The following is a 13,506-nucleotide window of genomic DNA, read 5'->3' on the forward strand; positions in this document are numbered from 1 at the left end:
AATGATTACATTCTTTTATATTATAGTTGACTACTTTTATTTTGGTTATCTTTTATTATTACTTGTGCAACCCCTGACAAATGATTACATTCTTTTATATTATAATACATTGTTTCACATGGTAATTTAAGAGTAAAAATATGGTATAGGTGCTATTTTTATCAAGGAGAGAAAACATTGGGCAATGATGTAAATGCTTACCTAACACTAAAAATAACTTTCAGAAATGTTTGGTTTTATAAATTATGCTTGGGTTTATTATGATCGCTCAAATTTCTTTTAATCTATGACAACACATTTTCAAGCTGTAGTTTTTTTGTAAGGTTAGAAAATAAAAAGTAGTTATATGATTTTTCATAGTTAATTTTTTTTTTCTGGGCTTCACTGAAATGTCTCTGTGTTTCAGACAAAGACAGAGAAACAGCGAGAAAGAAAGAAGTAGTGGGGGGCTAGACTTGAACCTTGGTCACTCACATGGCAAAGTAGAACACTAGTCAAGCGAGCTACATTGTTGGCTCTTTTAAAAAAAATTACTGGTAATCCTGGAGAATGAACCCAGGACAGGACCTTGTGAGTTACCACCACTGAGGGGCCTTTCTGGGATAATTAAAAAATAAAATTTTCAAAGTCTCTCTCACACACACACACACACACACACACACACACACACACACAGACAGGCCAGCAGTACTCCACCATTCATTGAGCTCTGTTGCTTTTCAATGGTGTTCCATATAGTGTTGATCTTTGATCCCAGGACTTCTGGTTTAGCAAGATGTGTGTTCTACCAGGTGAACTATCCCAACCCTTAGGAAGTCACATTCAGAGTTCAGCTACTTGAAACATACTTGTCAAAAGGACACTTGAAATTTACACAAGGTTATATAATTTAATGAAACTTTAATATTGAAAAGTTTCTTTTGTTTTTAGTATATTGTCAGAGATCAAACAGGATCTCATTAATAAGCATTGCCACTGAGTCACCTACCTGACTCAATTTCTTCCTTCTTCCTTTCTATCCCTCAAATGAGAAAAAAGAGCACAAAGTACTACTCCATCATCTGTGGTCTTCTCCTTGATGTGGTAGGAGGAATCAAACTTACAGACACACATGTGAGATGGAGTTGCTCTGCCAGTGAGCCACTGCTCTGATTTCTCTTTCAGCTTTAGTTTTGAAGTGCAGAGGTTTTTAGGTCAAATCCAAAGCTTTAGTTCCATAAGAGTTAAGCTCCTAAAAATTAAGTTTTCTAGAGATGTGGGATTTTTTTTAGATTTTTATGGTAGAAATGAAAACACTGGGAATTTCAGCACAGCAAATAAATAGTTTCACATTGAAAAAGAATGGCAAATGAATTCAGATTTGGTTACTATTCTTATAGATTCTCATATATAAATAAGTTAATAAAATGTACTAAGTGTAATGATGATAGAAAAAATTGTTCTTGGACATACCTTCTCATTTAGCAGTACCACTTATTTTCATTTATCCAGAGGACATGAAACCATTAATTCAAAGTGTCATACGCACCCCCCCATGTTCATAGTTGTATTATTCACAATAGCCCAAATATGGAAGTACTCTAAATGCCCATAGAGATGATTGGATAAAGAAATTATGGGCATATACTTAATAGAACACTACATGACACTTTAAAAAGATGATATTGTATCCTTTGGAACAAAATGTATGAAACTGGAAGTAGTTATGTTTAGTGAAGTAACGAAGTAAAAGACAATTACTGGATGGTTTCATTTATATGTGGGATACAGAGAAGTGAAATATATGAACTTGGAGGGTTGGGAAGGTAGTCTACCTGACTCAGATTTTGTGAGAACTATGGTAATTATCTTTGGGGGCGGTGTGAGAGCACAGAATTTTGGTGGAGGGAGTGGTATGGAACTATGCTCTTGTTATCTTATAAGTCAATATTGAATCACTAATAAAAAGTTAAATAAGTAAGATTAAAAATACAAAAAAGGGGGGTCTCAGGAGGTGGTGTACCAGGATAAGCACACTTAGTATTATGCATAAGGACCTAATCAGGGATCTGAGTTCAAGCCTCCACTTCCCACCTGCATGGGAATGTTTCACAAGCAGCAAAGCAGGTCTTCAGGTGTCTGTCTCTTCCTGTCTCTTTTTCCCTTCCCCCCCCCAAAATTTTCTGTCATATCAAGTTAAAAAAAAAAAAAAGACCTCTGGCAGTGGTGGATTCATAGTGTGAGCACCGAGCCCCAGTGATAACCTTGGAGGGAGAGAAAGAAAGAAAAGGAGGGAAGGAGAAAGAAAAAGAAAGGAAAGGAAGAAAGAATAAATACAAAGGGGAGATTGTTCTTAAGCTGGGGAGATAGTGTAGTGGATGTGCAAAAGACATTTATTTCTGAAACTCTTGAGGCCCCAGATTTAGTCACCAGTACCATCATAAGTTATTGAGCAATGCTGTGGTTTAAAAAAGTTGTTCCTGAGAGAATACTTATACCTGGCTTACATGATACCCATAGTAAGGAGAAAGGAATGTAAGGGAAAGATTGTCATTGATAAAGTTAATTTAGGTTGAAGCATAAAGAGGTTTATCAGGTGAGCTGTGATAACTTCTTTGATACAGAGAATGAAACATTGGGTTGGGAGATAGCTCACTCTATATGCATATTTTATCATGTGTGAGAACTGGGGTTTGAGCCCTTGGCACCATATATGACACTAGCAGAAGCTTCATGAACCTTGAAGCACTGCTGTGTCATCTCTTTATTTCTCCCTCTGTTGCTATCTGAAGTTTATAAAAAAATAGAAGAAAGCGGGAGTTAGGTGGTAGCACAGCAGGTTAAGTGCAGGTTGCGCAAAGTGCTAGGACTGGCGTAAGGATCCCAGTTTGAGCCCCCAACTCTCCACCTGCAGGTAGTCACTTCACAAGTGGTGAAGCAGGTCTGCAGGTGTCTATTTTTTTCTCTCCCCCCTCTGTCTTTCCCTCCTCTCTCCATTTCTCTCTACCCTATCCAACAATGACGACATCAATAACTACAACAATGAAACAATAAGGGCAACAAAAAGGGATAAATAAATATTAAACAAGATTAAAACAACAGAAGAAAGCATCTTGGCAGTGCATTGGTTCTCACAATGACAGTCTTACTATTTAGGGACAGTGTTCATGCAGCTGGTAGAGTGTGCACTTCACCATGTGCAAGGACCCAGGTTCAAGTTCCTGGTATCCATTTGCAGGAAGATGGGGAACCTTATGAATGGTGGAGCTGCAAGTGTTTCTCCCCTCTGTCTCTTTTCCCCTCTTTATCTCTCTCAGCCCTCTGTCAAGAAGAAAAAGGAAAAAACAAAAGGTCACTGGGAATGGTGGTAGAGTCATGCAGGTACCAAGCCCTGGTGATCACCCTGCTGGCAAACTGCCCCCCAATCTAATTATTTAAATTGTTTCTTCTTCTTTTTCCTTAAACAGTAAGCATTACAATTTTTAAAAATATTTTTATTTTACTTATTATTGGATAGAGACAGAAATTGAGAGGGGGAAGGGAGATAGAGATACTGAGACACCTGCAGCTCTGCTTCACCACTTGCAAAGCTTTTATCCTGCAGGTGGGGACCAGGAGCTTGAACCTGGGTACTTGTGCACTATAATGTGTGTGCATAACCAGGTGTGCCACCGCCTGGCCCCTAAAAAAATTTTTTTTTAAATCTTTATTTATTGGATAGAGATAGCCAGAAATTGAGAGGGAAGGGGTTAATAAGGACAGAGACAGACATCTACTGCTTTACTTCAGCAGTCCTAAAGCTTTCCTCCTTCAGGTGGGGACCAGGGGCTTGAACTCCATTCCTTGTGCACTGTAATATGTGCACTCAACCAGGTGCACCACCACCGGGCCCCATTTAAATTGTTTCTATGATGTACAGAAAGATATCCAATGTGGGAAAGGGTGGACAGAACAGGATTCTGTGAGCTGAGTGAAGTCTAGGGTGTTTTTCAGCTTTTAGCATTTTTTTTTTTTAAACTATTTAGCTTCTGAAACTGCTCAGTTATTTAAGATAAAGCTTTGTTGGTGTGATAATTAACTGGAATGATGTATTATAAAACTTATCTGAGGAGTCAGGCGGTAGCGCAGTGGATTAAGTGCAGGTGGTGCAAAAGTGCCAGAACAGGCTCAAGGATCCTGGTTTGAGCCCTCCAACTCCCCACCTGCAGGGGAGTAGCATCACAGTCAGTGAAGCAAGTTTGTGGGTGTGTACCTTTCTCTCCCCCTCTCTTGTCTTCCCCTCCTCTCTCCATTTCTCTCTGTTCTGTCTAGCAACGACATAAATAACAACAATAATAACTACAACAACAATAAAAAACAAGGGAAAATAAATAAATAAAAAATTTAAAAAAATTATCTGAAGACTTACATTTCTCTGTCTTCTAAAGCCCCATGCATGCATGATACAACCAATATGCTTAATGGTTTGATTTTTGTGCGTTAGAGTTATAGAGAAAAATGGGGGGGGGGGGCAGGTCGGCACACTGGGTTAAGAGCACATAGTATGAAGCATAAGTCCTGAGCAAGAATCCTGGTTCAAGCCTCCAGCTCCCCACCTGCAGAGGGATCACTTCACAAGCGGTGAAGCAGGTCTGCAGGTGTCTCTTTGTCTATCTCCCTTTCTACCTACCCCTCCTGTCTCAATTTCTCTCTGTCCTATCCGGAAAAAAAAATGGCCATAGGAGCAGTGAATTCATAGTACTGGCACAAAGCCCCAGTAATAACCTTGGAGGCAAAAAAAGGGGAAAAAACTAGGAACTTGGCAGTAAAATGATTGTAGTGGCCAATGGAGAAGTGGTGCAATGATAGAATTTAGATTGTGTCTCTTATTTTGTAATTTAAATCCTGTGATTAAAATAATGTGGTGGCCAGTAGTCAGTTTGACTGGCCAGGGGAAGCTTAGGTTGAAAAAAAAAATGTAGTTAGTGTTTACATTGGAAAGATATTTGGCAAAGAAGGGTTGTGTGCACAGTTTACATTTAAGGGTGTGTTACATAATTTCAGTCTTCATGAAACAAATTTCCAAAAGAATTTACTTCCTGGATATTAGAAGCTGTTCATTGGGCACAGTTAATATTTTGCCTCCCTGCCCCCATTAACTTAACTCATTCCAGTGCTATTATTTATCTTCCCTGAATCCCAGATTACTGCTGTCTTCCTTTTATAGAATAGATTTTATTCACTCAGAGTCAGAACTAAACTCTTTAAGAATTAATATGCCTTGGATCAAATAAGGCTGTTTGTTTTCTGATATAGCTTTTAAAACACGTTTGACATACATTATCCTGTTTGCCTTATGGAGAATAAACAAGGACCTTTTAAAGTTCAAGTGATTAATTTTTTTTTTATTAAGGAAAATTTCAAATATATACATAAATAGAATGGTGTAAAGATCTTCATATGCCCATTACTCAGCTTGAACAATTGTCAGTATTTGGGACCATGGGACCAGTCTTCTTTCAGCCTCTTCTTTATGCCCCACCCTGCTAACACCATTAACAAGTTAGTTGGGTAGAGACAAATAGCCCAGGGCAATTTCATTTTAGGAAGGTGAACTTGGGAGAGAGAAGGAAAAGGTGGATTTCTTAGCTGATGGGAGCTGTCAAACAGTATCTTCCTGTCCCTTTGTACTTCACTTTTCTTGGTGACTACATTACTGCCATGACGTATTTGTTGGGATCTTGCTCAAATTTGTCTTGACACTGTACCATCCATACTTAGACTGAATTTTATCATTTTATTCACCTTATTTCTTCCCCCCTCTAAACACGCACATGAGAAGGCAACTTTGTGAACATCTTCTACAGAAAAGAAGCAATTATTTTTATGGTAGATTACTCAAAATAAGTTTTGTTGTCATCATAACTATAAAGATTCTAGAACTTCCCCAGCATTTATTTAAAATTATTGTCAAGATTTAGAAACTTTAATTGTAGATCTTCAATATTGTGTTAAATTTGACACTTTGGAGTTAGATTTTCTGGGAAATACCTTTAATTAGCTTTCTGTGAATGATAATTAACAATCAGAATTTAAACAATTTAATGTTCTAGAAATAACAATTTTAATGATAAAAGTACTATAAAGTATTTAAGGAGGGGGTTTGTGCAGAGTTTGACTTTTTTTTTTCCCTTTATAGACTGAAATGGAGGCTTTCTTTCAAGTGAATTCCCTGATGTTTGCTGTGGGTGATTTGGCTCGATCTCTGTAACTGCTAATATGTGGCATGGACTTTAAACTGGGATCTGGATGTGCCCAAAGTCTGTGTACTGCAAGTCATAGGCATTATGTTTTTAAACTGTTTTGCTGCCTTCTCTGTGTCCTAAATAGCTGCATTGTTTGTTGCAGTATATGCATTAGCAGTTGTCTTTTGTGTTCAGTTTCCTGCAAGCTGGCAAAGTGGGAGGGGCTTTTTTTGATACATAGCTGAGTTCACTGTGTGAGTTCTTGAGTGCACATTGCAGCCATCTTAATTGTATTTTAGTGCATCTGAGACAGTGCAGCTGTCTCAAAATGGCTGCTAACCTAGTCTTTGTAGCTGCTTAGGCAGCAACTGTGCAATTGAGGAGATTTGTCACATGCAGCAGGACCAGAGGTAAGAGCCACTTATTTTTAATCTTTGGACATTTTAGTTAAAAAGCATTAGACTTTTTACTAAGTTTATGCAGGAAGTTAAATTTAGAACTTGCTTATTACTAAGGAGTAGAAATGTTTGCTGATAGAACCTTTAAGCCTCTGTTATGGAAACACAACATAGGATGGAGAGGTCAAAGGTTAAATTCCTGTAATTTCTCACCATCTTATGCTTTGCCATTGCCAGGACATTTGATCACCACATTTGTGCTTTTCTGAATCTAATTAACTTAATATTTCTTTCATGTTGGATATCTTAGTTTGTTTGATACTTATTTATAGAAAAGCTCTTATGACTATATATGAAGCCATAAATAAACCTGCTTCCCACAAAGAGTATGATTTTTCTGAGTGTATGTTTATTTTGGAGATTTTGTTTGGTAGTTTTCAGAGAAGAATGTTAATTCTCTGGATATAAATCAGAGAGAAAAAAAATGTAACACAGAATTTTGTATGATGGTTTCTAATTCTTTCTCATTATGCTGCCTCCTCTTGGCCATCTAATTTTTTCCTCACATTTTTAATGGTACCATTTTTTAAAAATTCAAATTACTTTTTGCTTAGAGTGACATTTTGATTCAGATTTTCAGTTTTGAAATAAGTTCATATCTAGATCTGGATACCAAACGTGTTCTAGTGTAGCATAATAGAAATACTCAGTTGTTTTAGTTAATTAAAGTGGTATTAATTGTTGATGTCCATTTTAGTATGAGTTTAAGATTTTGGTATATGTAAAAGTAATACAATTAGTGATTTTGTGCATTTAGTTTCAAAGTTGTCAGAAAAATTTCTTAACATTATTCTGAAGTAGAAATGTTTATTGAGATATTGTTAAGTTCATAATGACCTAGAAAGGTAGGAGAATAAAATTGTTACTCATTTAATATTTCTTTAGTACAGAAATTATACTTTAAGCACTAAGGCTTAAATTTCAGTACTTATTAAAGTTATTTTTCTTTCTAAATGGGATAGTCCATTTTCCTACCTTTATTCTTGAGAATTATGAATATATTCTTGACTAGTAGGACATAAAACAGTAAGTTTTGAGCTTTCTATGTATACAGCAACATAAAAAATATATTAATTTTTACTAGTTATTTAATACTGAGTTACAAAATTTTGTTGTTGTTTTAAATATTTATTTTATTTACTTATTCCCTTTTGTTGCCCTTGTTTTATTGTTGTAGTTATTATTATTGTTGTTGTCATTGTTGGATAGGACAGAGAGAAATGGAGAGAGGAAGGGAAGACAGAGAGGAGGAGAGAAAGATAGACACCTGCAGACCTGCTTCACCGCCTGTGAAGCGACTCCCCTACAGGTGGGGAGCAGGGGTTCGAACTGGGATCCTTATGCCGGTCTTTGTGCTTTGTGCCACCTGCGCTTAACCCACTGTGCTACAGCCCGACTCCCCTGAGTTACAAAATTTTAAAAGAGGTATAATTACACACCTTTCCCACTGCCAGAGTTCTGTATCCCCATTCCCTCCATTGGAATTTGTATGAGTTCTCCTAAGATCATAGATATGGTTTGGCTATTATTAGTAGTATAACTAGCTATCGATATTTTTTTGTATATTTACAGCAACTTTTTAAAAACAAACTTTTTGCACCTTGATTTTTTTTCTTTAACAAGGAATCCTATTAGTGTATAGGATTTGATCTCAACATAAACTACTGTGCAGTAATAGTTATTTATCATAAAGTTATTTAATAAAATAAGAATAATTAGGCTGTTAATATAAAAACAAAACTTTGAGACCAGAGTTTTATATCCTGCGATATACAGTCTATTATTAGTGCCTGAATATAGAGCACTGTATTTGTCAGACACTTATGCTAAGGGACTCTGGAATTCAGTTTGAAAAGTAATCTAGAGCATACAATTTTTTTAAATGTTTGTAGAGTATAAAATCTATAATTTTGTGGTTTAAGAGTTTAAAGTTGTTGCCACAAAATTATGTTTATATTTGTTTTCTGTTTAACATTTAAAGCAAAATGTTGAATTTCCTGATATAATCAATATTTACTTATTTATTGCTCTTAAGTATATTTGGGGTTACTACCTTAGTTTCATCATCAGTTTTACAATGTTGATTTCACATCTAATACCATATCTGTATAATTATTAGAGTTGCTATGTGTGACGTAGTTGCACATAAGAGGAAAAGAGCAACAAATTCAGTACTATGTGGAGAGTTTGTTATGCTTGTTAGTATAGTTGTGACATGGAGTGAGAGTATGCCATAGGAAAGTAAGTGTGCTGTGACCTTACTTATTTTTGTTCCTCTGCCTCTCACTGTATGAACTGATTACTGTATTTCAAAAATTCATTCAGTACAAGCCAGCTACCTGCTATGATATCCTTTATTACTGGAGGAAAGTTGAGTATGAGAGAAATTATTGATCAGTTTATGTTAATCTTCAGAGTAGAACCTCAGTGAAATTTTAACAGCCCAATCTTTTTTTACCTTCTATTCCAGACTATACAGTTTATTTCCACCTTCCATAAGATGACTACACTGATTTATTACTTGTATGGGGGAAACACCAACACTTTGGTTATTCAGGATATTATTGCTAATTTTTTCAGGGCCATGTTGCATTTTTGCAACCACAAGTGAAAACTAGACCTCACTGGAATTGGGAATGATGATGCTTTTAAAGTTGTCAGTGCTAAATTCCAAGTTAGCTACTATGTGAATAGTTGAGAGCAAAATAAACCTGGGAGCTGGATAATTGAGGTATTACATTATTATTTTGTCACTTCTTGTCTTTTCCATTTGTTTGTACTTTTCTATAATAAGGTATTTTATTAGTATAAGCCTTTAAGGGGAATATCGAAGTGGTGGACTTTGACCAGGAATTTAAACCTAAATTTGAATTCTGTGTTGGCTCCCTTTTTCCTCCCCCACCCCCATATTGCCATGGTTATCACTGGTGCCCAGTTAATGGCACTATGGATCTATTGTTCTAGACACCTTTTTTTTTTCCCTTCCCCCTTCTCTATTTTATTGGATAGAACAGCCAGCAATTGAGAGGGGGGGAGAGAGCTGGAAAGCCAGGTCTTATACCCAGGTCCTTGTGCACGGGTGTTTACTGGGTGCAGGCGCACCACCACCTTGCCCTGCTGCCTTTTCCTTATATTAAATACCTTACTCCCATTTACTGAGTCTTGTTTCTCTAACTATAAAAAGAAAAGTTACTATTTTGCAAAGATATATTAGGGATACATTTACTTTATGTTTCCAAATAGTATCATGAGCTACTCTACAAATCTGGTATGCTGACTTTCTGGCTATATGATTACTCTTTTAAAAAAAAAATTTTTTTTAATATTTTTTTATTTTCCCTTTTGTTGCCCTTGTTGTTTTATTGTTGTAGTTATTAATGTCGTTGTTGTTGGTTAGGACAGAGAGAAATGGAGAAAGGAGGGGAAGACAGAGGGAGCGAGAAAGATACACACTGGCAGACCTGCTTCACCTCCTGTGAAGCGACTCCCCTGCACGTGGGGAGCCGGGGTCTCGAACCGGGATCCTTAGGCCAGTCCTTGAGCTTTGCACCACCTGCGCTTAATCCTCTGTGCTATTGCCCGACTCCCATGATTACTTTTCTATTTATTTGCTTCTTAGATATTAACTGTTGCAGGTATGATTAGATAAAGGAATGTAGCATTAAAAAATTTCTTTATTTATAAAATAGAAATATTTGACAAGACCATAGAATAAGAGGGGTACAACTCCACACAATTCCCACCACCAGAACTGCCTATACTATCCTCTCCCTTAAAAACTTTACTATTTTTATCCCCCTGGGAGTATGGACCCAGGATCATTATGGGGTACAGAAGGTAGAAGGTCTGGCTTCTGTAATTGCTTCCCCGCTGAACATGGGCATTGACAGGTCAATACATACTCCTAGCCTGTCCCTATCTTTCCCTAGTGGGGCAGGGCTCTGGTGAGGCGGGACTCCAGGACACATTGGTGGGGTCGGCTGCCCAGGGAAGTCAAGTTGGCATCATGGTAGCATTTGGAACCTGGTGGCTAAAAAGAGTTAAGATGTAAAGCAGAACAAATTGTTGACTAATTATGAAACTAAAGGCAAGAATATTGCAGATGAAGATTTAGGGTCTCCATTTTGGAAAAAGCTAGTAGGTCTATTTTAGGTATATTCCAAGGGGATATGACTTCACTAATTTTTGCCTGAGCCTGACAGCTAACCAAGGTATTGGTTGGAACCAAGGTACTGTCTGGGGAAATGGTGTCTTAGTTGGAAAAAGGACTAGAAAACTGCATCAGGGAAGAGAGTAGCTCCCAAATATGGGAAAAGTTATAAATATTGTTAACTGTAAACCCCATTGATTTTATCTGAGGTCCATAATCAGCACAGGAGCCTTTGTAACCTCTGCATCTCTGTAGGTCTGAGTTCCCATTCTGTGGTAATAGCTAGGAATGGAATGTAGCCTATTTTTTAAAATATGGGATATTTAGGGTTGAGGGAGCTAGTGTGGTGGTTTTGCAAAACTCACATGCATGAGTCTCTGAGGTCCCACATCCAATCCTTGGTGCCACCTTAAGTCAGAGCTGTGTAATGCTCTGGTTTATTTTTTAAAAGAAGTAGGAAGAAAGAGAGAAAAAGAAAGGGAGGAAGGAAGAAAGAGAAGAAAGGAAGAAAGAGAAAAATGGTAAAAATAAAAACAAAGTATAGGAAATTTCTCATTTAATTCACACTCAGAAGTACAACATACTAACATATCCATTTGTTGAAGTGGTAGGTTCATGTCTATTGAGTCTTACTGTTATACAAATTAGCCATTTTTGACTACATGTGAAGCAGCTAGATTTATTAAGTTGAGTCAGTATAGAATGTGAGGAGTAAGAGAAAATGTTTCAGTTCTAGTCTAACTGAGTCATCCAAATACACTGAGAAAATAGTTTCTCTAAAGAGATAATATGAAGGGGCCAGGCAGTGGCGCACCTGGATAAGCACACACATTCTGGTGTGCAAGGACCCAGGTTTAAGCCCCTGGTTCCTGCCTGCAGGGGGAAAGCTTCACAAGTGGAGAAGAAAGGCTACAGGTGTCTCGCAGTCTCTTTCCCTATATCCCCCCCTTCTCGATTTCTCTCTGTCTCTATCCAATAATAAATAAATAAAAGTATTTTTTTAAAAAAGAGATAATATGAATCCGAGACCTACCACTTTGTATGCTTATTACAAATGAGAATCTTTTTTTTTTAAAGTGCCCATCTATGGCATTTTATTTTATTTTATTTTAAGGTTTTATTTATTTATGAGAAAGATAGGAGGAGAGAGAAAGAACCAGACATCACTCTGGCACATGTGCTGCCAGGGATCGAACTTAGGACCTCATGCTTCAGAGTCCAAAGCTTTATCACTGCGCCACCTCCCGGACCACAACAAATGAGAATCTTAATAGTACATCCCTTTTTCAATGGCCACAAACTGGCTACCATCAGACTTACTTTATTCTTTTTATTCTTTCTTTATTGGGGATACTAATGTTTATAGTTGACAGTAAAATACAGTAGTTGGTACACGTGTAACATTTCTCAGTTTTCCACATAACACTCTAGCCCCTTCCCACCCCCCAGATCCTCCTCCACTGTCATTTTCCAGGACCTGAACACTGCCCCACCACCAACCACCCCAGAGTCCTTTGCTTTGGTCTTTGGTGCAACAAACCAAATTCAGTCCAAGTTCTGCTGTTCTTATTTATTTCCCTTCTGTTCTTATTTTTCAACTTCTGTCTTGAGTGGGATCATCTATCCATTCTTCCATTTCATTCTCTCTTTCTCTCTCACCCTTCCTTCCTTTCTTCTTCTTTTTTTTTTTTTCCTTTCTTCTTTTAAACAGAATACTGTTTAGTTCTAATTTACGGTGGTGCTGGGGATTGACCCTGGGACCAGAGAGCCTCAGATATCTAAATCTTTGCATAATCACTATACTATCTCCCCAGTCTCAGAATCTCAGTTTTCTTTCTTTTAAATGGAACAGAGCCTACCATATTGAATTGATAAGATTTAAATGGACATAACAATATAAAACATCTAAGTGCTTACCATATTGAATTGATAAGATTTAAATGGACATAACAAATATAAAGCATCTAAGTGCATTATGTGATACTAAATGAATGTGAGTAAATATTTGCTGTATTTTTTCTTTTTCTAATTTTCTCTCCATTGCTTTCTTTCTTTTTCTTTTTTCTATTTCTTTAATCATTAGAGAGAAATTTGAACAAGGTCTTCAGGGAAAGGGGGCTGTTAAGGACCTGACTTATTCATAGTAAAACTGCCAGAGAACAAAGTGTTTAAATTTTAAAATGCAAACTTTAAAGAGCATAGAAGTGTTAAGGGTGGATCTGTGGAACTGATTGCTAGCAGTTTATGTGAACACTACTAAAAATGTGGTCTTTGTTACAATTCAAGGTCAGATCAGATTAGTTCATCTATGCATCTGGTCCTTATGATAACTGAAATTTAGAATTTCTATGCATTTTATATAAGCCCAATAAAGTAATTTTTATATTAGATTTATACTAGGTTTTTATATTAGATAAAATATAAAGACTAGTTAAGGGTTAATTTTTCCTATGACTTAAAAAAAATTTAATTTTCAGGCAATTCATTTTCTTGGTACTTTACCAAGTATTGGTCGTGATGAATTGGGAAAAAAAAATTGGTTCTTTAACATTGTTGAAGATTGATTGTTACCAAGCTAGGTTAATAACTCAGTTACCAAAGTCACTCAGTTACCAAAGTTATAGAGAATTTGTGCTTCTTACTAATTTACAGTCAGTTGGTTATTTCACATTAAAACTAGTATCCAATACTTGAT

At 36.7% G+C, this 13,506-nt stretch overlaps 1 protein-coding gene across 2 annotated transcripts in view; it reads left to right on the top strand.

Annotated features, from left to right (window-relative positions):
• The window catches only part of ATF7IP (activating transcription factor 7 interacting protein), a 115,145-nt gene that overhangs the window by 14,078 nt on the left and 87,561 nt on the right, over positions 1-13,506 (top strand). The window contains exon 1 of one of the 2 annotated variants that reach the window (XM_007533139.3): positions 6,225-6,613. The exons of the other annotated variant lie outside the window; for it this stretch is intronic. Within the exon in view, the coding sequence (XP_007533201.2) occupies positions 6,597-6,613 (17 nt within the window). The 5' untranslated portion in view covers positions 6,225-6,596. Of the gene's footprint in view, positions 1-6,224; positions 6,614-13,506 lie in introns of those variants that run through there. 2 annotated transcript variants of the gene reach the window in all.

This window comes from Erinaceus europaeus, chromosome 7, assembly GCF_950295315.1.
Source record: "Erinaceus europaeus chromosome 7, mEriEur2.1, whole genome shotgun sequence".
NCBI lineage: Eukaryota > Metazoa > Chordata > Mammalia > Eulipotyphla > Erinaceidae > Erinaceus > Erinaceus europaeus.